Source organism: Athene noctua, chromosome 36 (genome assembly GCF_965140245.1).
Source record: "Athene noctua chromosome 36, bAthNoc1.hap1.1, whole genome shotgun sequence".
NCBI classification, from domain to species: domain Eukaryota; kingdom Metazoa; phylum Chordata; class Aves; order Strigiformes; family Strigidae; genus Athene; species Athene noctua.
The window spans coordinates 301,423-326,048 of record NC_134072.1 but is presented as its reverse complement, the minus strand read 5'-3'; the positions used below and the strand labels follow the sequence as shown (position 1 = coordinate 326,048).

At 54.8% G+C, this 24,626-nt stretch overlaps 2 protein-coding genes across 5 annotated transcripts; both read right to left on the bottom strand.

The window, feature by feature from the left end:
* Nucleotides 1–7,703: 7,703 nt before the first annotated feature.
* LOC141972890 (uncharacterized) lies at nt 7,704–12,444 on the bottom strand. 4 transcript variants are annotated; one of them, XM_074930950.1, is made up of 5 exons: nt 12,362–12,444; nt 11,825–11,873; nt 9,951–10,033; nt 8,822–8,962; nt 7,704–8,532 (listed from the first exon to the last, which is right to left on the bottom strand). In XM_074930950.1, the coding sequence occupies exons 4-5, from the start codon at nt 8,915–8,917 to the stop codon at nt 7,705–7,707; spliced, it is 924 nt and encodes a 307-aa protein (XP_074787051.1). In that variant the 5' UTR covers nt 8,918–8,962; nt 9,951–10,033; nt 11,825–11,873; nt 12,362–12,444; the 3' UTR covers nt 7,704. The 4 variants fall into 4 exon arrangements, with proteins under 4 accessions (XP_074787051.1, XP_074787050.1, XP_074787052.1 ...); XM_074930949.1 differs by lacking the exon at nt 9,951–10,033; XM_074930951.1 differs by lacking the exons at nt 9,951–10,033; nt 11,825–11,873; nt 12,362–12,444 and adding an exon at nt 9,107–9,361 and having other exon boundaries at nt 7,704–8,196; nt 8,371–8,532.
* Nucleotides 12,445–13,761: 1,317 nt separating this feature from the next.
* Nucleotides 13,762–16,327, bottom strand: LOC141972835 (acrosin-like; the record flags this gene model as incomplete). The annotated part of the gene is made up of 4 exons (XM_074930871.1): nt 13,762–14,669; nt 15,147–15,292; nt 15,560–15,825; nt 16,161–16,327. Coding segments are annotated over 4 exons (996 nt in total), but the record flags the coding sequence as incomplete, so codon positions are not given.
* Nucleotides 16,328–24,626: the final 8,299 nt, after the last annotated feature.

Genomic DNA, 24,626 nt, shown 5'->3' with positions numbered 1-24,626 from the left:
AGAGGCTGTAGGAGGGAAGACGATACAAATGATGGCAGGGAAAATGCCCAGGCACAGTAGGGCCTGGCTTGAACGGAGGCAGGCACAAGCAAGCACTCTGGAGTACAGTCTTTTACTGCATGCACGAGAGAGTAAGGGCTGTGTTTGCTCCCTGCTGGAGCGGCCCAGGGGCTCTGCACCTCTCTTGCCAAACGACTCCTCAGGACATTGCTCACAAGCCTCCCAGGGAACGCCCTCGTTTTCACACGGGCTGCCGGGGCTGGCTGAGGGGAAGCTTTATGCGCAGCAGTGGGCGCCGTGCTCCTGTGCGGGCTGGGGGCTTTGGACCTGCTGGAAGGACGGGCTGCCTGGAAAACTGCAGGCCCGTGGAGGGAAGGGCATCCGCAGCGGGATGGCTCTCCTTTCCGTGCTGTCGTGTGGGCGGTTTTGAGACACCCCTTCCAGACTGCAATTCGGGGCTCAGAGCTGGCCCACGTTGACATGTCCGCTCTAATACATTCTCCACAATGTCTTTTGCCAGGGGCCTTACAGCAAAACCTTTGGCTGAGGTTCTTGGATTTGGCTTAACGTCTGTCTCTGACTTATTCCCTGTTCCAAGAACCTCAGGGACCACAGTTCCAGCGTTCCCAGTCCGTTCTGCAGGGCGCTGCTGAATTCTGGAGATGGCAGTTTGGATGCTCTCCCTCGCAATTGTGCAACTCCGATGCGAGACTTCAGCAGCAGTTGTATTTGCCAGCGGTGCTGACACAGGCAGCTTTTCTCCTTTGCTTGCTTCCAGCCTCTGCTGTTGAGATGCTCTGGGGAATTGTCCTTGCAGCCATTTGCCCACCAGTCCCATTTCCTGCTGGCAAGCTGGAGGAGAAGTCTCCAAAGGCTCCGGTCTTGCGGCACTGCCACACAACTTTCCTGTGCTGGCCAGGGCAGCCCCCCCTTAAAACACGGAGAGAGGCACCCTGAGAAGCCTTCTCCTTCTCCAACCCTTCCTGTGCTCCAGTCCCAGGCACCTTTTCTTCAAGCTCCTGGGCTTCTGCTGCAGCTCTGTGTTCAAGTGCAGCTTTGAACGCACTGTCTGCAGCGACGTCTTGCTTCCTCTCCGATTCGGCATCGCTGCTGAGCCTCTGGGACCGCTTGGCACTTTCCTGTCTCAACTCGGGTTTGGGGCAAGCTTTGTTTTGTGGAGAAATCACTCTATAACTTTTGGAGTTATAAAGTGGGTATGTTTATTCAGCGCTGGGCGCATGGGGGATCGCTCCACCACAAGCATGCGCATCGTTTGCAGCTCCCGTCCGGCTTATCTGTTACAGAATAGTGCATATTCATAGAACGCCTGTACATATACAGAGTCTACCCCCGCCTCCCCTCGCTTCTCATGGCAATCAGGTCTCCTCCCCTTGCGCCTGCGCCATGAGCTCTTCAAGCTCCGGGCTGGGGTCGCGACTTCCTGGGGAGGGGTCGTAAAGATGAAGTACCTCTTCTTCCTCGCCGATGAACTTTTCACCTTGTCGCTCTGCGCAGCCTCAGTTGTTCTCTGGCTTTTGTCCAGATTGCCAGGCCAGTTTATGCTGGTGTTTGGGTAGTCTGTTGCTTCAAGGACTAGGGGGGACTTCTCTTTGGGCTAGGAGATAGTCGCCTAGCAACGTTATCGGCACCTGGTATGTCTTGTTCGAACAGTCCCATACGCCTCCCCTTGTTTTTGCGCAGGCCTTGCACCATCAATCTCAGATTGTTTAGACTCCCCGTCTCAGTTTGGCCTTTGTGCAAAGGTCCTTTCACTCTCGTGCGCTGCCTTCCTTTCCTGCCTTTGGGTGGAGGTGGGCAGGGTGGTTTCCGAGGCTGCAACGGCCGCTGTGCCAGGCGAGAAGTGTGCGTCGCTGTTGCCGGTTTGGGGGCAGCCTTAAATCTGGCCAGGTTGAGGTGCCTGCAGTGAGCGTTTCCCTCTCTGCATGCTGCCCGTCTTGCCGGGGAGCAGGGGGGCTCTGTGGTTTGGCCAGCCAGGACAGAAGGGTGCCTTTAGCCTGGGAGAGAGAGGGGCTGGCTGTGGAGGTGTGTGGGGGTGAGCGCTGGTGCCCCCGAAGGGCTGGGAACGTCCTGGGGAACAGGCTGGGATGGAGAAAGAGACACTGAGGGAGTCGAGGCCTGAGCTTGATCCCCTGCCCACGGCCTCCGATACGCGGCAGGTCACGCGGGAAGGCCTTCCCCAAGGGAGAGCTAAAGAGTTTCTGCACAACGTGCCCCTCGCTCCCCGTGTGCCGGGGCCACGGCTGCCCCTCGAGGTGCCTGCTGTAGCCGACCTGCAGCCGGCGTTACTGTCTCTCCGCAGACGGGCAGAGTGTTGAACCAAAGGCTCGAGAGGTCTCCTGGGCAGGCTAGGCTCTGTTTCCTGCTATTGGGGCACTTTTACAGTCCTCCTCGAGGGGAATTAAACCCACATTTGGGCTTACATATAAAAAAGAAAAACTAAAAATTGACAAGCAATGCACTGGGCGGAGTCCTGCGGCACTAAGCGGTTCTACACGGCTTCGGCAAAGACGCATCACGAGCAGATTCCTCTCTGCAGCGCCATCCTGTACGCGGTTTGCGTGGGGCACCTCAGCCGGGCTGTGGGTCCATCTCCCAGAGCAGAGGGAGCCCCTGAGAGCTCCCGTTCCAGGATGGCTACAAGTCAATGCTGAGGCTGTTTCTTACCTCACCGCCCAGGGTAACTACAGCGCCTTGCAGGGAGTCCTTCTTGTCTCTGTCATCCCTGCTTCAAGTCAGTTTAACCGCTTTCCTGCAGCGGGGCCACCCTGCCCTCCGTGGCAGATGATCATTCCTCAGCCACAAATTCCCACTGCTGAGCCGTTGCAACTTGAATTTCCCCTTCCCTGTCAGCTGTTTGACTTATCCCCGGGTGGGACCGAAAGCCTCCCTCCCCCAGGGGTCGCTGCATGAGTGACCGGCAAAGGCCGGGCCTGTGGCACAGCACAGGAGCGCGTTCCCCTCAGAGAGGGGCTCGCTCCCACCGCTCCCCTTTGGGTCAACCCCGGCACAGGCTGCTTGACCCTGCTCAAGTGCGCGATTCTGGGCCTCCACAACATACCTGTCTTCTGCCTCAAGGCACCCGAGACCCAAGGGACACAGGCCAGCGCGGTGCCCGGGTCGGGGACCACACGTGTTTGTGCGGAGCTCCTGGGGAGCTCGATCTGAGGAGAAGGGGCCCCGGACAAAGGATCTCAAGGCCAAGAGCAACAATGTTCTTCCCACAAGGTGAAAACCCAGCTCCTAGAGCTGGACCCGCGCCGCCACGAGCTTGGCAGCAAAGCTCCATAAACGAGACAAGAATGCTGGATAGGTCTCACCTCCCCGGGAAGATTCCCTGTAAATTGGGTCTTAGCACGGCAGAGGCTGTAGGAGGGAAGACGATACAAATGATGGCAGGGAAAATGCCCAGGCACAGTAGGGCCTGGCTTGAACGGAGGCAGGCACAAGCAAGCACTCTGGAGTACAGTCTTTTACTGCATGCACGAGAGAGTAAGGGCTGTGTTTGCTCCCTGCTGGAGCGGCCCAAGGGCTCTGCACCTCTCTTGCCAAACGACTCCTCAGGACATTGCTCACAAGCCTCCCAGGGAACGCCCTCGTTTTCACACGGGCTGCCGGGGCTGGCTGAGGGGAAGCTTTATGCGCAGCAGTGGGCGCCGTGCTCCTGTGCGGGCTGGGGGCTTTGGACCTGCTGGAAGGACGGGCTGCCTGGAAAACTGCAGGCCCGTGGAGGGAAGGGCATCCGCAGCGGGATGGCTCTCCTTTCCGTGCTGTCGTGTGGGCGGTTTTGAGACACCCCTTCCAGACTGCAATTCGGGGCTCAGAGCTGGCCCACGTTGACATGTCCGCTCTAATACATTCTCCACAATGTCTTTTGCCAGGGGCCTTACAGCAAAACCTTTGGCTGAGGTTCTTGGATTTGGCTTAACGTCTGTCTCTGACTTATTCCCTGTTCCAAGAACCTCAGGGACCACAGTTCCAGCGTTCCCAGTCCGTTCTGCAGGGCGCTGCTGAATTCTGGAGATGGCAGTTTGGATGCTCTCCCTCGCAATTGTGCAACTCCGATGCGAGACTTCAGCAGCAGTTGTATTTGCCAGCGGTGCTGACACAGGCAGCTTTTCTCCTTTGCTTGCTTCCAGCCTCTGCTGTTGAGATGCTCTGGGGAATTGTCCTTGCAGCCATTTGCCCACCAGTCCCATTTCCTGCTGGCAAGCTGGAGGAGAAGTCTCCAAAGGCTCCGGTCTTGCGGCACTGCCACACAACTTTCCTGTGCTGGCCAGGGCAGCCCCCCCTTAAAACACGGAGAGAGGCACCCTGAGAAGCCTTCTCCTTCTCCAACCCTTCCTGTGCTCCAGTCCCAGGCACCTTTTCTTCAAGCTCCTGGGCTTCTGCTGCAGCTCTGTGTTCAAGTGCAGCTTTGAACGCACTGTCTGCAGCGACGTCTTGCTTCCTCTCCGATTCGGCATCGCTGCTGAGCCTCTGGGACCGCTTGGCACTTTCCTGTCTCAACTCGGGTTTGGGGCAAGCTTTGTTTTGTGGAGAAATCACTCTATAACTTTTGGAGTTATAAAGTGGGTATGTTTATTCAGCGCTGGGCGCATGGGGGATCGCTCCACCACAAGCATGCGCATCGTTTGCAGCTCCCGTCCGGCTCATCTGTTACAGAATAGTGCATATTCATAGAACGCCTGTACATATACAGAGTCTACCCCCGCCTCCCCTCGCTTCTCATGGCAATCAGGTCTCCTCCCCTTGCGCCTGCGCCATGAGCTCTTCAAGCTCCGGGCTGGGGTCGCGACTTCCTGGGGAGGGGTCGTAAAGATGAAGTACCTCTTCTTCCTCGCCGATGAACTTTTCACCTTGTCGCTCTGCGCAGCCTCAGTTGTTCTCTGGCTTTTGTCCAGATTGCCAGGCCAGTTTATGCTGGTGTTTGGGTAGTCTGTTGCTTCAAGGACTAGGGGGGACTTCTCTTTGGGCTAGGAGATAGTCGCCTAGCAACGTTATCGGCACCTGGTATGTCTTGTTCGAACAGTCCCATACGCCTCCCCTTGTTTTTGCGCAGGCCTTGCACCATCAATCTCAGATTGTTTAGACTCCCGTCTCAGTTTGGCCTTTGTGCAAAGGTCCTTTCACTCTCGTGCGCTGCCTTCCTTTCCTGCCTTTGGGTGGAGGTGGGCAGGGTGGTTTCCGAGGCTGCAACGGCCGCTGTGCCAGGCGAGAAGTGTGCGTCGCTGTTGCCGGTTTGGGGGCAGCCTTAAATCTGGCCAGGTTGAGGTGCCTGCAGTGAGCGTTTCCCTCTCTGCATGCTGCCCGTCTTGCCGGGGAGCAGGGGGGCTCTGTGGTTTGGCCAGCCAGGACAGAAGGGTGCCTTTAGCCTGGGAGAGAGAGGGGCTGGCTGTGGAGGTGTGTGGGGGTGAGCGCTGGTGCCCCCGAAGGGCTGGGAACGTCCTGGGGAACAGGCTGGGATGGAGAAAGAGACACTGAGGGAGTCGAGGCCTGAGCTTGATCCCCTGCCCACGGCCTCCGATACGCGGCAGGTCACGCGGGAAGGCCTTCCCCAAGGGAGAGCTAAAGAGTTTCTGCACAACGTGCCCCTCGCTCCCCGTGTGCCGGGGCCGCGGCTGCCCCTCGAGGTGCCTGCTGTAGCCGACCTGCAGCCGGCGTTACTGTCTCTCCGCAGACGGGCAGAGTGTTGAACCAAAGGCTCGAGAGGTCTCCTGGGCAGGCTAGGCTCTGTTTCCTGCTATTGGGGCATTTTTACAGTCCTCCTCGAGGGGAATTAAACCCACATTTGGGCTTACATATAAAAAAGAAAAACTAAAAATTGACAAGCAATGCACTGGGCGGAGTCCTGCGGCACTAAGCGGTTCTACACGGCTTCGGCAAAGACGCATCACGAGCAGATTCCTCTCTGCAGCGCCATCCTGTACGCGGTTTGCGTGGGGCACCTCAGCCGGGCTGTGGGTCCATCTCCCAGAGCAGAGGGAGCCCCTGAGAGCTCCCGTTCCAGGATGGCTACAAGTCAATGCTGAGGCTGTTTCTTACCTCACCGCCCAGGGTAACTACAGTGCCTTGCAGGGAGTCCTTCTTGTCTCTGTCATCCCTGCTTCAAGTCAGTTTAACCGCTTTCCTGCAGCGGGGCCACCCTGCCCTCCGTGGCAGATGATCATTCCTCAGCCACAAATTCCCACTGCTGAGCCGTTGCAACTTGAATTTCCCCTTCCCCGTCAGCTGTTTGACTTATCCCCGGGTGGGACCGAAAGCCTCCCTCCCCCAGGGGTCGCTGCATGAGTGACCGGCAAAGGCCGGGCCTGTGGCACAGCACAGGAGCGCGTTCCCCTCAGAGAGGGGCTCGCTCCCACCGCTTCCCTTTGGGTCAACCCCGGCACAGGCTGCTTGACCCTGCTCAAGTGCGCGATTCTGGGCCTCCACAACATACCTGTCTTCTGCCTCAAGGCACCCGAGACCCAAGGGACACAGGCCAGCGCGGTGCCCGGGTCGGGGACCACACGTGTTTGTGCGCAGCTCCTGGGGAGCTCGATCTGAGGAGAAGGGGCCCCGGACAAAGGATCTCAAGGCCAAGAGCAACAATGTTCTTCCCACAAGGTGAAAACCCAGCTCCTAGAGCTGGACCCGCGCCGCCACGAGCTTGGCAGCAAAGCTCCATAAACGAGACAAGAATGCTGGATAGGTCTCACCTCCCCGGGAAGATTCCCTGTAAATTGGGTCTTAGCACGGCAGAGGCTGTAGGAGGGAAGACGATACAAATGATGGCAGGGAAAATGCCCAGGCACAGTAGGGCCTGGCTTGAACGGAGGCAGGCACAAGCAAGCACTCTGGAGTACAGTCTTTTATTGCATGCACGAGAGAGTAAGGGCTGTGTTTGCTCCCTGCTGGAGCGGCCCAGGGGCTCTGCACCTCTCTTGCCAAACGACTCCTCAGGACATTGCTCACAAGCCTCCCAGGGAACGCCCTCGTTTTCACACGGGCTGCCGGGGCTGGCTGACGGGTAGCTTTATGCGCAGCAGTGGGCGCCGTGCTCCTGTGCGGGCTGGGGGCTTTGGACCTGCTGGAAGGACGGGCTGCCTGGAAAACTGCAGGCCCGTGGAGGGAAGGGCATCCACAGCGGGATGGCTCTCCTTTCCATGCTGTCGTGTGGGCGGTTTTGAGACACCCCTTCCAGACTGCAATTCGGGGCTCAGAGCTGGCCCACGTTGACATAGGAGTTCTAATACATTCTCCACAATGTCTTTTGCCAAGGCCCTTATAGCCAAAGCTTTGGCTGAGGCTCTTGGAATTGGCTTAACATCTGTCTCTGACTTATTCCCTGTTCCAAGAACCTCAGGGACCACAGTTCCAGCGTTCCCAGTCCGTTCTGCAGGGCGCTGCTGAATTCTGGAGATGGCAGTTTGGATGCTCTCCCTCGCAACTGTGCAACTCCGATGCGAGACTTCAGCAGCAGTTGTATTTGCCTCATCGCTGCTGAGCCTCTGGGACCGCTTGGCACTTTCCTGTCTAAACTCATGTTTGGAGCAAGTTTGCCCTTTGTGCAAAGGTCCTTTCACTCTTGTGCGCTGCCTTCCTTTCCTGCCTTTGGGTGGAGGTGGGCGGAATGGTTTCCGAGGCTGCAACAGCCGCTGTGCCAGGCGAGAAGTGTCCGTCGCTGCCGCGAGTTTGAGGGCAGCCTTAAATCTGGCCAGGTGCTGCCGAAGCTTCTCCTGAAAGGTGACACCAGGTTGTGGCTCTCTGTTGCCTGGACAAGGTCTCACGCCCCCCCGTTCTGAGGCTTCGCACGGGCCCAGGCCAGCGCCCTGCTTCAGCCGTGTGATGAGGGAGGAAGACAAGCGCTTCTTCCCTCAGCACTCCGCGTGCTTGAACGTGACCTTCCTGCCCAGCCCATGCCCTCCCCAGCGCCCTGTGCCAGCTCAGCTCTGAGCTGGGCGGTCTCTTCCCCGTCACAAGGCCTGGCCCACCAGCCCAGCCCTCCCCTCTTCTGCACTGACCCCCTCCCCGAGACACAGCAAGCACAGCCCCAGCCCTCAGCACCGTGCCGCTGGCCGCTGGCCGCGAGCACTCCGCTCTGCCTACCTCTTCTTGCCTGGCCACGTTCTCCGCCTGCACCCTGAGTGTGAGCAGGTACTGCCTGTAGTCATTGAACTCCTTCAGCGTGCAAGTCACCTGTGAAGAGACGAGGGGAGGGTTTGATCCAGGCCCTGTCAAGCCAGCTACAGAGCCCGCAACGGCCCGAACCTGGCGGGTGGGGAGCTGTGCCCCTGCACACACTCCCTCAGAGCTCGGGGAAGCCCGCTTGGACACAATCGTTTTTATAAGCCCGACAGCGTCCAAACCTACCTGGCCATCGCTAGTGACTAAACCTGCCTCCCTCAGCCTCCTGAAGTTGCGTCTGCGATTGTGATACGCCTTCAGATATGGGTCGTGGAGGCTGTTGTACTCTCTCCTGAGTAGGCGGCAGTAGGGATCTCCCAGGTCAAAATGGCCCGAGGGCAGTTGAAGCTGTAAGAGAGATGTTCCAGAGTGTGAACGGGGCAGGGGAGAGCAGCAGGGACAGATGCACTTCCCAGCTCTTCCCACACCCAGGGTGGCATTTCCAAACCTCCAAGGTACAGCCTAATTCCTGGATGACTTCCCAGCCAGAGGAAAGATCTCTCGTGGGAGTGGTCCGACGTGTCAGACCAAAAGGCTGCAGCTCCTGCTGTAGAGCAGGTGGCTGCAAGGACTTCTCTGAATGGCGGGGACCCCGTAAAAGAGAAGAGCTTCTCTGCCCCTTTTCTACTTCCTTCACCTTCTCTCCCAGCTTCGCCCGGCTGAAAACAGGCCTGGAGCCAGGCAGCACAGGGATCTTGGCCCCGAGTGGGAGGTCCAGCAGCTCACGGTCCATCAGCCCGGTAGCTCCTTCTCCCAGGTGCTGTCTCCTGTGCCCGGCCTAGGAAAACAGAGACACTCAGGCATTAGCTCCATTAGGCTCCTGCTTGGCAGCTGCAAGAAAGGGCACATCCCGAGGTCCCCAGAGTAGCCCCCCGTGCCCCAGGCTCCCTGGCTCAGCCCTCTCTATTGGCGCGCCGCTCACCTTTCTCCTCCTTCCTGGTGCCCTCTGAAGTGTGCCTGTCCTTTGGGCGCCAGTGGTGAGACGCTGCTCCATGGCTCTTCCAAGAGCTCTCCTGGAGCTGTGACCCTGCACGGATTCCCAGCTGCGGCCACATCAGCCGCTCTCCCAGCAGGTGGCTCTATATAGAGAGCAATCGAGCATTGTGATGTCACATTGCTGCACTGTGACATCACTGCGTTGCCATGGTGCCATTGTGTGACATCACTGCGTTGCCATGGCGACATTGTGTGACATCACTGCGTTGCCGTGGCGCCGCCCGGCTGCTGTCCACCAGCCCTGTGGAGGAGAGGGCTACTGCGGGTGGCCTTCTGCCCGAGGTCCGGGCAGCCCTTTTTCAGGAAAACCACCATGTTCTCTACCCCACACTGCCCTGGCTGCGCCGGGAGCTGGAGGCAATGCATGAGGAGCAGTGGTGGCTGGCGATGACAGCGGAAAAGCTGGTCCTGAGTGCCCTGTGCTGCTTTGGGCTGGACGAGGAGGCCGCAGTCCAGCCGCTGCAGCGCAGGCTCCAGGAGCACGCTGGGCCGTGGCCTCATCAGTGTCACCGTGCGCCTGTTACTGATTTTATTAACAACTGAAATGAAATTGTGTTTGATTTTAACATAAGTATAGAATTAAGAGATATTACAGTAAAAATCATTTCACGTTTATTGTATTTTGAATCTAGCAACCGACTGCTACTCTAAAATCCCCTGTACAGCCCCGCAGCAAGGCCGAAGGGACTGGTCATAATCGTTTAATGGGAACGGTTAGAACCCAGGTAACAAAACACGAGGTGATTTGTAAACTGATTTATAATACATACACGGGACTAGAAGAATGCAGGTAGGTGTCAAGGTCCAGGATTAATGGGAACTGAGGGCAGTGACCGTAACAGCTTGCAGGTACCTGCCAAGAAAACCGTGTCCTTAAGCAGAAGGTAATTCCGGCAGGGGGAGATGGCGACCCCCGACCCATGGACCACCTACTCCCATTACACCCCAGAGCCATTTCTAGACATTTCTAACCTCTACTGCGCAGAATCGGAAATAGGAGGAGAATATGTTAATGATTTCTGGGAAGTTGTGTGCTTAAGTAAGACAATGAATATAAGTTCTATATAAGGTGTGTGGTTCTGGTGCTCGGCGCGTGGTGTTGGTGAGAGCACTCCCCTACACGTCCGGCTGTCAATAAAGAAGTGTCTGCTCATCTGCATCACATTGGTGTCGGTAAGTTATTTTTATCCCGGATTTCGGTGACACCCCGGTGCAGCGAGGAGGCCTGGAGGCTGCTGCTCTCCTACGCTGCCAGGAGGGAGCACAACAGCCCCACATCCAGCCCCAGCCCCACCACCTCCCGGGAAGGGTTTTCTGACTCCAGCCCGCTCTCTTCCAGCAACCGTGAAAGCTCCGACGGGGAGGAGGAAGGCGGCACCTCAGAGACCACCCTCCATGGGGGGCTGGCCACCCCCCATCTGCTCCTGTCCTGGCAGAGCAGAGGCAGCCCCAGGAGGAGCCGGGGCAGGTGGTGGCAGCAGGTCCCTCTGCCCAGGGCTGTAGCTGCAGACCCTCCGCTCCCAGCCAGGGCAGGGACTCTGCTCTCCTGGGGGATCCCGGTGCCCCCCAAAGAGGAGGGCCCCCAGCCCCCAGGACTCTCCCCAGTCCTGCAAGAGGCCGCCCTGCCGGCAGCACTACCAGGGCTGCAGCAAATCTTTACTGAAGACAATAAATTACTCTTTCCCTGACCCTGCCTCTGCGTGCTGCTTTCTCCCCCTTCCCCTGGTGCCTTTCCCTGTCCCCCACGGCCCACCGTGGTGGCCCCCACCTGCTGGGGGCGCAGCCATGGCCCCCGGAGCCCCAGGACCGTCTGTGGTGCCTCCTCCCGCGGAAAATCCTGCTGTGGCTGCCCACCCGCTGCGCAGCAGATGCCGAGGGCAGAGCAGGAGGAGGAGAAGCGGGTTTTGCCACAGATCCGATGGGGACCTGACTGGGCAATAAAAGGGCTGGGGTGTGAGTTGTGACCTTGCCCCCTCCAGCACTTGTCTCTGCACCCCACAGAGGGTGACACAGCAGGAACCTCTCCAAGGCGGGGAGGTGTCTGTGCCTGTGCCGCGGTGTCTGTGTATGTGTGCACAGGCATCAGCTTTGGGCATCTCTGGAGACAGAAGTCCGCTGTGGAAGGGGGTGACCTGCCAAGGAAGGGGCTGAGGAGCTCCCCTCTTTCTCATGCTGCTCGTGTTCAACAGCTCCTCCGCTGGCTTTGGACAGGTGAGGACTGCAGCTACTGCAGAAGACTCCTGCTTCGACAAAGCTGTGGCACTGTCTCCCAGACAAACAAACAGACGCTGCCCTGCCTCCTGCAGCTTAGGAGAAAACTTAAACACCTTCCCGAGACACGATTATCTCAATAACAAACTGGCAACTCCATAACAAAGGGGACGTTTCTACCATCCACCTCCTTTGTAATCTTGCCCCAATATCATACCCAGCACCACCTCCTGACATCAGAGGGGAGCGAGGCAGACAGGCAAGAAAGGTTTCCTGCAACCAAAGGTATCTTGGCGATATCTCCAGGCACAACTTCAGCTGATTCTGGCTGATGTGATCACAGGTTTCTGGGAGCAAGTAAATAGACTGACCAAACGCAATCCTTCTCAGAAACCAGGCTAAAAAGGAATCCTTAGGAATTACCACTACTTACCTTCTTTATAGTCTGGCTTTCTTGGTCTGAGTTCGGCTTTGGCAACTCTCTACATGAATAAAGAGGACAGAGGAGAGAAGCATTACTGGATTAGAATTATTGTGTGGAAGTATTGTATTATATCACAGTGGCCCAGAGGAGGGCAAATCCTTCCCTCCCAAGTCCCTCTGTGAGCTTGGGGAAGGGGCTCCAAGGCAATCCCTGTGTCGGGCTATGGAGCAAGGCTGTCTCAACTTCACCTTAACTTCCAGATCCCAGGAGAGCACTGTGACCCTCCTACCCACCTGTGAAACCTAATAACCCTCAAACTTGTTCTCGTTTGTACTTTCAGCCCACACAGGCCTGCACGGCTTTGACGCCTCTGGCTTCCACTGAGGCTGTAACCACGGTTCTTACAGCCGAAGATTCATTTAGACAGTGCCGCAACAACACACCCAGGTTCTGAGGTGATCTACTCCTTTTCTACTTTCATTTAACATGGTGCTGGCCTTCTGCTGCCTCCACAGCATCAACCCCGTTCAGCATGTTGGCCCGTACCTCATGATTGCTACTTCATCTTCATCAAGACCAGATCCCCAAACAAAGGGCGAAGGCAGCCAGGATCATGGAAAACATTCCCCTGATTGAAAAGAGGCTGACAGTGGCCAGGGGCGAGGAGAGGGGAGATGCAGCAGATCACCTCCCAGCACTTCGCCTGGTGCCTGCGGGGAACGTGGAGCATCGGCAACTCGGAGGCAGCGTTTGTTCGTTTTGAATCGATTGTACAAAACTGTCGCCCACCATCCCGAGCAGTTGTTGCAGAAGCTCAAACACAGTTTACAGGACAGCAGAGAGCAGTGGAAAAGGTGTCTGAGGACAGTCCAGCGCCCCAGGGATGCCCTAGCGAGGCCCATTTATACGTGCTGTATAAATGGCCATAATATCTTCCCTCTGCTACTCCAGCCCTGCAAGGTCGCTCTTGGTTCTCTTCTTCATTTTCTTTTCTTTTCACACCCCGTCCTGGCCCAGAATGGCAGCACCACGTTCCATTTGGGTGAGAACACGTCTGTGACCAAAGTGGCCGTGAGGACGGAGGCAGCAGCGCTGCGTTCCTGCGCCACCTCTCCCCTCAGCCCCTGCCCAGGCTTTCGGCAGAGCGCTCTTCCTCTGCCCTGGCTGAGCTCCTGCAGTTCTCTGCCGTGGCCTGGGGCGGATTTCCTCGCAGGGACGGCACCGTGCTCGTCACATCGCAGGCTGTCCCAGCTGATGTGTGGCTGGCACATCCCCCCGTGAGTTTACCCACATCCCAACAGGCTGCCAGGATGAAATGCTCTTTACTTTTAGAGTGATCAAACTGCAGAGGTCTGACAAAACTTCCCGGGGGGGTCAGTGCCACTCGTTCCTTTTCCTTTCCTGACTCCCTGACTGTCCCTGCACAGGCCTTCACACCTGGCCAGCGCTGCCTCTGCCCCTCGGGGTCTCTGCTGCAGAGTTTCTCTGCGTTTCCTTCCCCGTTCTGTCAGGGAGCAGCCAGGGCGCTGCTGAGCACGGGGGATTTCCCCTTTCAGTCCCACGAGAGCCGAATCTGGGGGACTCACCCCCAGGAGCTTTCTCCTGTCGCAGCCTCATGGACGTGGCTGCTGCCGTCCCCGGGTGTGTCTTCCAAAGACTGATGCTGCACCCAAAGGGCAGGAACACAGACACGCGCACAGACACACACACCAGTAATGTGAAGGGCAGAACAGACTGACACAGGCAGGCCAAGGCCTTTACCAGCACCCCTGGGTCCGTAACCAGCCCATCCATCGCCAGGAGCACAGGCCGGTCCTTCTCTGCCTTTCCCGACGGGCAGGACTGGATGTTTACTAGTGAAACACAAACGCCCTTCGCTCCCTGGATTCACCAGCGCAGCACGTGCAGAGATGGCTCAGCTGACAGCAGGGACACCGAGCGCCTGGGATATGGGTGCTGGGATGGCCAGCTCCTCAGCCCGGCTTCAGGGCACAGCCTGGCTCTGCCCAGAGCCGTGTCTCCCGGGTCACGAGAGTTCAGGTTCAGGTTCACCGGAGCCCTGTACACACGCACACCGGGGTCCCACCAGCAGCCAGCCTAAGACACTCTGTGTTCCAGCTGCTGTCCCCAAGACCTCTCGCCCCTGTGACCAGTGGTCCCTTCTCCCACTGCACCCTCACGCTCCCCTCCGACCAGGCTTGGGGTCACCCCTCGGAGTCACTCTTTCCCTTTGTGCCCCACTTGGCTGCTGCAGCCTCACTTTGCAGGTGCTGGGCATGGAATCCTTGCCGTGCACAGGAGACGGAAAGGAACCGAAGCCTGGTGAGCTCGGAAACGTGGAAATTTTATTCAGCAGCTAACAAAATGTCCTTTTTTGTGCAGTTGGAGGGCCATGGGCAGGACCGAGCAGGCCGCTGACGCTGAGGCTGCACTTGGCTCAGCAGGCAGAGCCCCTGCAGGAGGTGGCCGTGGTGCACTGCAGCCTGCACTGGATCCTGTCCATCCTGCTGCTCAGCCCTTCCCACAGGTTCTGCACCAGCTCCTGCAACCAGGTGAAGAATGGCACCAACTTCTGCGGTAGAAGGGTGTCGGAGCTGAAGCCGCCTGATGGGGTTGCTGTTGGCCTCGGCGTCTGCAAGGGGGTTGATGGGAAGGCCGGCCCTGGCGTCGGAGCAGCCGTTACTTCTGGGCTCAGCCCCATCTGTTCCAGGATCCAGCTGTAAAAGTGCTGAGTGGAGGTGTAGATTCCAGGCCGGTTTGCTCTCGTGCAGCCTGTCCCCCAGCTGGTCACCCCAACGAGCCAGAAGTAGTCAGCAGTGCTGTCTCTGCAGACGAGAGGACCGCCGCTGTCCCCCTGCAGCGGAGGAGAGAGAGTCAGGGTGGTGGCGGGTGGCCGCTGGCAGCGTTAGGGTGGGCTCCTTCTCTCTGCCAGCACCCCCAGAGCTGTGTCCCCAGCACAGAGGCTCTACTCAGGTGCTGGGGCCGACAGGACCTTGTCTGGGAGGGGGTGGTGGGCCCGCGGGGTGGGGCTGGCGCTCATCTCCGCACAGCGACGCTGGCCGGGTGCGAGAGGGATGTTCCAGGGCTGGGAGCCGGACCTCAGGGCTGCCAGGAGCGCTGGGTGGGCTTTCTGGGCAGAGTCCCGGGCCTCTGGGGCAAGTGGGGCCAGGGGCAAGGACCTGCAGCTGGGGAAGGGGCGGTGAGCCCCGCCAGCGGCGGGGACCCAGCGGTGGGAGGGCGACTGGCCAGGCACAGCCCGTGCCGGGGGGTGTCTGGGCGGCTGTAGGGGGCTGCCGGTGCCGCTGGGCGCTGCCTTGTCGCAGGCTCCTACCTGGCACGTGTCGATGCCGCCCTGCGCGGAGACAGCGCACAGGCTGTGGGGGTGGAGGGCCCCTGCGTACCACCGGCTGGCGTTGCAGACGTTGAGGTCGATGAGGCGGACCTCGGACTCCTGCAGGACATCCGTTGTTCCTGCAGCTGTGAGCACAGAAAGGAATTAATGCCCGGCAGCTCCTGGCCAGGTGTCCTGCCCTGTCTGGGGGAGCCCCTCCCTGCCCTGGGCCTTGGCTTTGCCCCGGCGTTGCCCTGCTCTCTCGCCGCGGGCCCTGGGCCAGGCCCCTCTCTCCACGGGCACACGTCCCCGCAGGCGGGCTCTGGCTCTCGCCTCCGCTGTCAGGAAGCCCAGCCCGCCTCCCCCGCGTGCCCAGCTCGCACTCGGGACCCGAGCGCTCTTTGGGAACTCACCGCTCGCCGTCGAGGCCCTCCAGCCGCTGACGTAGCAGGGCGTCAGCTCGGACACGTTCAGCGAGACGTCGGGCACGCAGGCGAGCTGGACGGAGCGGCTGCACTGCACAGGCTGGTCCAACTCCAGCAGCGCAACGTCCTGCCTGTGCGGGATGTTCCTATAGTCCGCGTGAACCAGAAGCCGCTTGATATTCCGCACTTGGGCCTCCGGGCCCAGCTGGGTCAAGCGGGTGGCCCCGACCACCACGCGCCACATGGTGACGTTCCTGGAAGGCAGATGGGGAGAGGGCTCAGAGGGAGCCCAGCCACGTGCTGCCGCAGCCCACCAGCTCCCTGCCCTCTGCTTCACACGGGGCAGAGGAAAGCAGCGCTACGGAGGCTCAGACTGCCCCTGCGTGCCTCGGGCTCGAGGCGTGTCGAGCTGGAGGCCGGAGGAAGCCGGGGCAGGAGCCCAGCTCTCTCCTGAGCAGCCTCTCAGCCGGGCTCTGCAGTGCCCAGGCACCGGCCGTACGGCAAGGCGAGGGCACGGGAGCAGCCCGCGGTGCTGCGGACGGGGCGCCCGCGAGTGCCGGGGGATATCCCCGTGCCTGGCCCTCCTTACCTGGCCTCGAGGAAGCAGTGGGCTGCTGTCAGGACCCACTGTGGGCTTATGAGGGACCCTCCACACACATGTCCCGTGCCTGCTGCCCAGGGATCCTGGATGCTGACGATCCAGGGCTGGGACCCTGACAGGGCGTCTTTTCCCCCGAGCACAGGCGAGGTGCCGTCGTCAGCAGCCACGTTCCGGAGCCCGCAGGTCCGTCTGCAACCAAAAATCTCATCAGCGTCCTGCTCGACAGCTCGCGGCTGTCCCGGCTGAAGGTCAGCCCTCTGCCCTCCCCACGGGGCGCTGCACGCACAGCGAGGCCGGGGAGCCCCGGGGGGCGGGCGGGCGGCCACCCCCGTTTCTGCTGTAGCTCCGCAGGCCAGTTGTGCCAGCAGCCCGGGTGCTGTCAGGAGCCGAGGCTCCCGCGTGGGGCTGGGGAAGCCGTGCTGTGGCCACGGGGGGCCAGCGGGGACCCTCCAGGGAACCCCAGCAGGCTGCCCAAGCTCCCTGCCAGAGCCTCGGCCACTTACCCACAGCTGTCCCAGGTGCCCTGCGCAGGCCGGCACAGGGCCAGCACGATCAGGAGATGGAGCAGATCCATCACTGCCAGTGCCATGTGCCAGCTGCCAGAGCTGAGGGGTGTCACCACCAGCACAGCAGCCGACAGAGTGCCCACAGGGCTCGCGGTGCCCACGGTGCCCTTGGCAACGAGGCTGATGTCACAGGGTTGCTGGGTCCGGGCGCTGGGCACAGTGGTCTCCCGGGGCGGGGGGGACAACACGGGGGTTTCCAAGCACGAGGGGAGGCAGACGCTGGGATCAGACACCCCCGCACACCCCGCTCAGTGCTCCCTGAGAGCTCCCTGCTGTGGGCTCACGGTTACAGTTCAAGCTGACTCTTTTTTCACAGATGTTCAGTTTCCACATGAACATCATGCTACTACGTGAAAAGGCAAGAAAAAACTTCCGCAAGGTCTTACTACAAGGTAAGGCACTACAAGGGATATGAACATCTCTCCCAGCCCTCACACAGAATTGAGGTGTTTCAGTAATTATCAGGATCCGTTCCTCTCTCTAGAGCTTCCCTGCAAGCAAGCAGAACTAGACGCCATCTCTGCACCAAATGAAGGAATTAATGACAAAGACTCCTCAGCGTGGTAAGAGACAGCACATCGCGGGTATCAGGATCAGGCTTTAGTGCCCAAAGCCAGTCTCACAGCCATGTTCGAGCCAGAGTGGAACTAGAACAAATACCAGGGCTACACAACACCAGCTGTCCAAGCTGTCCGCACCCCCACCCCAAATAAAACTCAACAGCGCAAAGATTAAACCGGTTAATGCTCTTCCTCCATCAAGAGAAAAAGCTATTGAAAGCTATTCCTACACAAAATACAACACATTCCTCTGTAGATACTTCCATCCAGGTCAGAGAAAACCTCTTTTAAACATTAACAAGTTACACCTCTTCGGCACTTCCTATAAAATAAATATTACCTGTAAAGGGAAGGTAGTATTGTAAATGTATTAAAAAAAAAAAAAGCCAACATACAGGAGGCATATCCCATCGAATTTGGGCAATACCTTCCTGGCAACTATTTCTGACCCAACACCTCCCACAAAAGGTTTTTTCCTGCCTCAGCTGTCAGCTAGCAGAGATCACTGTTCCTCTCATTTAAGACTCTTCCTCCTGAACAAGTGCACTTTGCACTCCGCTTCCTTCCCCAAAAGGAAACACCTTAATGGTAAACTGCAGTGGCAAAGAATTCCACGTGTGTAATACCTCTGGAGGAACCAGAGGTCAAATCAAACCTTTACAGAACCAAAATATCAGGGCTGCCTCTAGGAGATGCAGACACTTCAGAGGGACACTCAGACTCACCACCTTCGCCTTCCCCTTCCAGTGGGACCCCGAGAAATCGAAGAAACCCGCCCTCCATACGCCAGGTGCTTACCCAAACGCCAGCACACACAGACCTTCCTAAGCAGAGCCTTTGCTTGTGGTTTGCTATCAAGCATCTAAGGTGCTGTCTGCACTTCCACGGCAGCGAATATCCCCAACATGCTGTCGCTGTGTCTGATGGCTGCCGGTGGAATCAAGGGAGGCTCCTCTTCTGAGGTCAGGGGAGATTGTGATAGGGGCAAAAACAAGACAAGAGCAAAGACCACTGGTGGATTTGGACATGGTTCCAACAAATACACAGCACAGTACTTACACAGGTGGAAAAGCAAAAAAGGCTTCAACACCCTCTGCTATCACCTCACTAGTTACTAGACGCTGAAGGCTGCACCCCACTCCCCCAGGGCAGAAGAGCAGAGTCCTTCAGCTGATGGGCTCCGGTGAGCCAAGGAGAGAACAGCTGGAAATAACACTGCCAAGGGATGGGAACTGGTTGTAAACTCAGACACCATTTTCATTCATTAATCTCCAACAGCTAAAGACAACCCCAAAACAAAATCGACAGGATTCTAGACTAAGCACTCCTATCCTGGGGCTGTTTTTCAGCCTGCTCAGAGAGAATGAGCTGATCAGAGACACACACTTCTTTGAGAGCAGCCGGATTAGTGCGGCTTCAGCAAGCCTGCAGCTAGTTCCCATTAACTGACCTGGTTTAGAAGCTGCTAACACCGCCACTACCCTTAGCTTCAAGTTGAAGTGAAACCCGTTCGCCTCCTGAGGATGCTGTACCCGCCCTACAAGCCCGGGCAAGTTTCTCTCTAGCCTTTTGGTGGCGTTGCCCCGGTGATGAGCTGGGACTGATTTTCCACTAAGGGAGGGGCACAAACATTCAAGCCTCCCCTGGGAAAGCAGCAGAGCAGAGGTACTGTTTTGCCGGCTCACCATACAGCGCCCAGGTGAAATCCTACCAGGTGACTGCAGGGAAGCCAGGAGCCCCCTGCAAGTGGCCGCAGGAGCTAAGAGCCATCAGCAGCGAGCCAGCCAGAGAGAGACAGAGCAACACCACAGCGCCCGTCACGCCCCCCGAGGCAAGCTTAGTGTTCCAGCAGCAAGTCTGGACCAACTTAAAGTAGGAATGGCTCATGCATTCACTTTTCTGAGCAGCTTGTTAGGTTACCCACACCAACATTCTATACAATTATGTCCCTTAAGTAAACTGATGAGATTCAAAGATAAGAGGAAGAAAACAAAACCACAAGCAACCAACTAAAAACCCCTCCAACCACTATTTGTTTAAATCCACCCACCTGAAATCTGTCTACAGCAACCTCACCTGCTGCTGTTCACTGTCATCTCCTACCATATACTTGCCCAGGTAATGCGATGTATCGGTAAATCCTGAGAACGCTTACGACGAAACGCAGCTTTCCAGTACTGAATTTCAGGTTATTGTTAGCTGATATTCTTCAGGGCCTACAGGCATATATACAAATTACTGCTGACAAAAATCTCTCGAGTGAAACAGGGTACATGACACAGATAAGATCCTCCCCATCTGTAAGAAAAATCCAAAGTTTGATGGAAATAATTTTGACAAGTTTTTCTCTGTTCTGCGGATAATATTGGAATGTCACACCAATATTTTCTCTGCAGCAGTTTCACCTTTCAGCAGATTTTTGTATATTGATGCAGAAAGGTTCAGGTACTATAGCTGGTACACGACTTCTCATGCATATACAAAAAGTTCCTCAAAACTGCCTTCAAAAATCTGTTTAAAGTTTCACTCTCCTTTAATCATTACATTTTTGTATTCTAACCTGCTAATAAGAGTCACGAAGCGCTTTGCCAAATAAAATACGATGAAAATCCTTCCAGGTGAAGTTTTTCTTTTTACTAGCTTGCAACACAGAACTCGTCTGGGAAAAAGCTACACGGTAAGGAAACAACAGACTAAAATACCAGACGTTTTCCATTCACAGCGGCACATTGCTCACTGTCAGCATTGCTGTATGACTCCAGCAACACACTCCCTCATAAATATCAGCCCCTCGGAGACACCAATCCAAGGTACAGGATTTACCTTGGGGATATTGAAAGAAATCATCTCCTCCTCCTCTCTCCTCACAAGTCTTCCCTTGGGGCAATATTTCTGACCACACAGCTACATGATCGGACACTTCAACTGACTTACCGAGCCAAACACCGACACAGCAAAGACTTACATTTAAAAGACTAGCCTAAACAACTCACAGGAACTGTGCACTGAGCAGAAAGCTCCTTCGCCCACTCTGAACAGACAGGAAGAGTTTGTAAGAGAGGAAAAACAGGACAAGATTGCCATCTTCTACTGAAAAGGGACAGGCATTTACAAGCAAATACCCCCTGTGGCATACAGGGGCAGCACCTGAAAAGGGGTAAGAAACAACGACAGCAAAGTCTACAGCGAGTACATAAACAACTTCTTTTAGCCAAGAATAAACATTTAGACTGTTGAATTTGACAAGTTTATCAAACACACCCTCTCCTATAAGTGTTTTCTAAAACACATCCCCCTACCATTAACTCTACAGGCAAGATTAAAATACAAGATGCACAGACTATGGCCTAGGAAAACAGACAGATGATGTATTTATATTCATAAAGCACATCTCCATAAAATCAGTGATACCCTCTAACAGACTAGAAATACTCGGGTATCACCTCCTTTATATTACAGAGATACTCCTTGAGAACATACCGGACATTTACAAAACTAAGCAAACAAACCCAAAACACACACCCCCACCCCACCCTATATGATTCTTAAGAACACAGATTTCACTTTTCCAATATGCTATCTGGATAACACATATGCACACCAAAAAAAGAGGCCCAACTAACAATATTTAATTGGTTATTGGGCTGTTCTATAAGCCAGGCACTACAGCAAACTGTTCTAAAGTTAGTACACACAGCAGAGGAAAGCATTCCCTTGATAAAAAAACTTCCCAACTCCTACACAGTCTGAAACATAATAGGTTTTAATCACTGCTACACATAATATTGTGGAAACGATGGAGGTGGAACACAACAGTGACACCTTAGACAGAATTTTATGTAAATAGCTGGCAAAAAACAAAAGAACCTTGTTTTCCATGAAAACATATTACTCACAGAGTAGCCAACACAATCTGTCCTCTCGGTTCTGTCCTTCAAGAAACACTCTCAAATAAAGAAAGATAATACTGGAAACTAGAATTCAAACTCGAGAAAAAGTTCAACAGTGTTTCTGCTGAACTGCTGCTCTCACAGCACTTCAGGCTGTCCCTTCTCCACAAGTAAAAAAAAAAAAAAATAAAACTTTCTCTATTTGAGCTCTAGTCAGTAGTGTAAGAACTCACCACCTGACCATCTCACTTCAACCATCGCTAACAGCCCTCGTTTCTCAGGCACCCCCTGCCTTTTCTCCGCAATAGTTTACGGGACTGAAGCATAAGATTCAAGATCAGCTTGACTGGACGTCATTTCCATTTAACATTAGAATTGCACCTGAGGAAAAACTTCTGTGCTTGGAGAGCTGTTAATTTTCTCCTAAAAGTTGTCAGTGATTTAAAGAAAGGCATCACCTCTCCATGAAAAACCTTCCATCCCATCCGTAGGCAAACACAGCCAGCCTTGCCATACCAAAGCACGCAGCACAAACAGATTTTTTTTTTTTAAATGGGACAGGTAGCCATCTAGCCTTGGAAAAAGTAAAGGCGGGTGTTTTCCTCACACCAAACAGACGGTATTAACTTGAGAGAAAAGCACAGGAAGCAGCACACAAACAACAGCTTTTCCCCAGTCTAGGATCCCAGTAGTGCTGAGAGGATCATAAAGTGTTAAAAGCCATAATGAGCTTCTGCAACTCAAAAGAGCATGACCAGAGGTTTAAAAAGAACTCTCAAGAAATTTGCTTGAAATTTTTTTTTCTTTTTTGGCTTTACCACCAACTAAGTCCTGAGATAACAATCCAAACATCAGAGGCAGAGGGCTGCTGAAGGAGAGCTGAACTTGCCTTGGCATTCCCTATGCATGTACATCGTCTGCTGCTGAGCTGAAAGGCCCAAGGGAAAGAAATGATTTGTGGCTTTCACCTTATACTTGTTAGACTATACTGACGTTTTTCCAGATGGTACTTCTCAAGATCATCAGACACCTCCTGTAGGTGCATCACATCAGATCGCAAACGGATTAACAATGGTATCACCTGTATGGTACTAACAGTTTGCAAGGATTCCAGCCTGAGATCCAGCATTCCTGAACAAACTTACATGGCCAAATTTAAACCATTAACTCCCAGCATCTTAGCAGCACTGATATTTTAATGAAGCTATTTACTAATTAACGTAGTAAAATCAGACAGCACCCAAATGAGGAAAAAATTGGTTGTTGTAAAATAAAAACTGAGAAAAACTTCCCTGAGAACTTAGAGACTGCTTAAGGCAGAAGGATTTTGACCATTTCCTCCTAATGAAGACATTTGCTAATAAAAGCTCCCTTGTAAAGCAAGCCGTTCTGTAAAGATATATATTTATTTTTTAAAACAACCCAATCTCTACATTATCTCACTGTCTCTGCCGTCACTAGGGGTCAGTGCAGGCACAGGAACGGGCTCGAGCAAGGCCCCAGAGCAAACCTTCAGTAGCCAGCGCTTTATTCCAGCTCTCCAGAGTCAAAGCCTCGCTGCAGTGTTCTGCAATGCCTTTAAATGAAGAGAAAAGGCTGCAGGAGGCTTGTTACGCGTCCTCATGGCCAACTCAGGGGAGAGGAACAACTTCTATTCAAAAATCGCTAAATAATTATTTTTTGTCTCTTGACACACAGTGATGACATCACCCCACTTCTCCCCTCATCCTACACCGTTTCCAAAAGGCGCGTCTGTTCCCTCCCGAGCTGGAGAGCCCCCACTGCAGCTTCTCCTCGAGGAAACAGTCTTTGTAAAGAGGTGTTCCCAGGCGTTCCAGGAGTCTCCTTTCACCTTTCCAGTCTGGAAATATTTTAGATCATTTTAACTTCCTTCGCTTTTCCCATTCTGTTTTTCTTACAGGCGAAAATAATGAGAGAAACAAGCTACTGTTGTATGTCGTATTTGAGGCACCTGGGAGTACAACTATTATGCTGCAGAGTAACAATTCCAATCTGTATCTACATTCTCCCTTTAGCCCCAGCCTTTCCGAGGGACCTTCGCTCAGAAGCGACATTCTACCTCAGACCATTACAGGATAACTAGATTGGCACAGCACAGTTAGGAACCAAGTATTTGGCCAGGAGGTTCTTCCTGCAGGCACAACTCGGGGTGCAGATCACGCATCACATAAACATCTAAACGCCTCATCACATTACGTCTCAAAAAATTAACGTTACTTCCTGGTTTTTTGCCTCAAGAAATTATGAGCATTGAAAGAAACCCTAAAGCAAAAGCAGACAATTCATAGATACTGCTGCACGCGTGGATGCCGCATCGAGAACAATTCTCACAGCAGCAAGATCACTGCGGTTTTGCTGCTGCAAGACCACAGCCCTGAGCTTCAGAGCTGAGCTCTTCTCTTACTGTGCTCCTCAGGCAGCTGACCTCAAAACACATGGCACAGCCAGGAGGACCCCATGCAAAAGAAAGGTGAGAGAACGCGGAATGACACAGCAGAGTCCACTTCATACAGGGTGGCACATGAAGAAAGATCTCATGCCCACTAGGAAGCCCTGCATAAGCCTCAAGTTTATCCAAGAATCTGCATTTCAGCAGCACCCCACTGAAGTGACACAGACACAGTACACCAGTCACCAAAACCTAACTCAAGCTGATGATGATGATTCACGCACAAAAGTTCTGCTCAACAGTACCCCTTGCTTTCTAGGATCGTTGCCACAAGTTGTGTTTCTCCAGACTGTAGAGCACATTCAGTGTCATTATCCATATACATTATGCAACAGTCCCCAGAAACATTAAGAGCCTGCTGGTCATCCATCAAGGGAAGGAACCAGGAGTTTAACAAAAAGCATACTTGCAGTTATGGGGACTGCCTGGCAAATTTACAGGCACACAAAGACCACCGTTCTCTCCACTTCCCCCCAACAGTTGTAAATGAACTTTTTTTTCCTCACCCGGTTTTCCGCTATCTCCGTTATCTTAAAATGGCACACTATTTTCACAGCCATGTTGAAATGACCAGAATTCTTTTCTTTCTCAAGATGTGTATGATTTGAGCTGTGTAACTCTTTCAGCTCTTTAAGTGCTGGTCATTTGCTCAGGTGATACAGCAAATCATGTAATCCTGAGCATTGAAGAAGGACTTTTTGAGTTCATGCTTGTCCCCGGTTTCACACTAGGACAAAATATTCCTGAAGTTTGGCAGATGAGAGCATAATTAAAAGCAACCTTGAAGAAAGTAGTATTATCTCCTAAATATCTGAAATAATTAAATAGCTAAGAACACCGCCTAGAAACTTCGCTTCAAAGAGTGGACTGAGCCACCCCAGAAAGGGATTACCGTCTCGAGTTATCATGGATTAAACAAGAGCTTCACAGATGGAAAACCTGTCTGGCAATACATTCCTACTGCATCC

Coding starts and splice junctions, on each gene's coding strand:
- LOC141972890 (XM_074930947.1), bottom strand. CDS start 9,178: ATGGAGCAGCGTCTCACCACTGGCGCCCAAAGGACAGGCACACTTCAG. Junction 8,963..9,106: donor CACCAGGAAGGAGGAGAAAG/GTGAGCGGCGCG, acceptor CTGTTTTCCTAG/GCCGGGCACAGGAGACAGCA. Junction 8,533..8,821: donor GGGCGAAGCTGGGAGAGAAG/GTGAAGGAAGTA, acceptor TCTCTCTTACAG/CTTCAACTGCCCTCGGGCCA.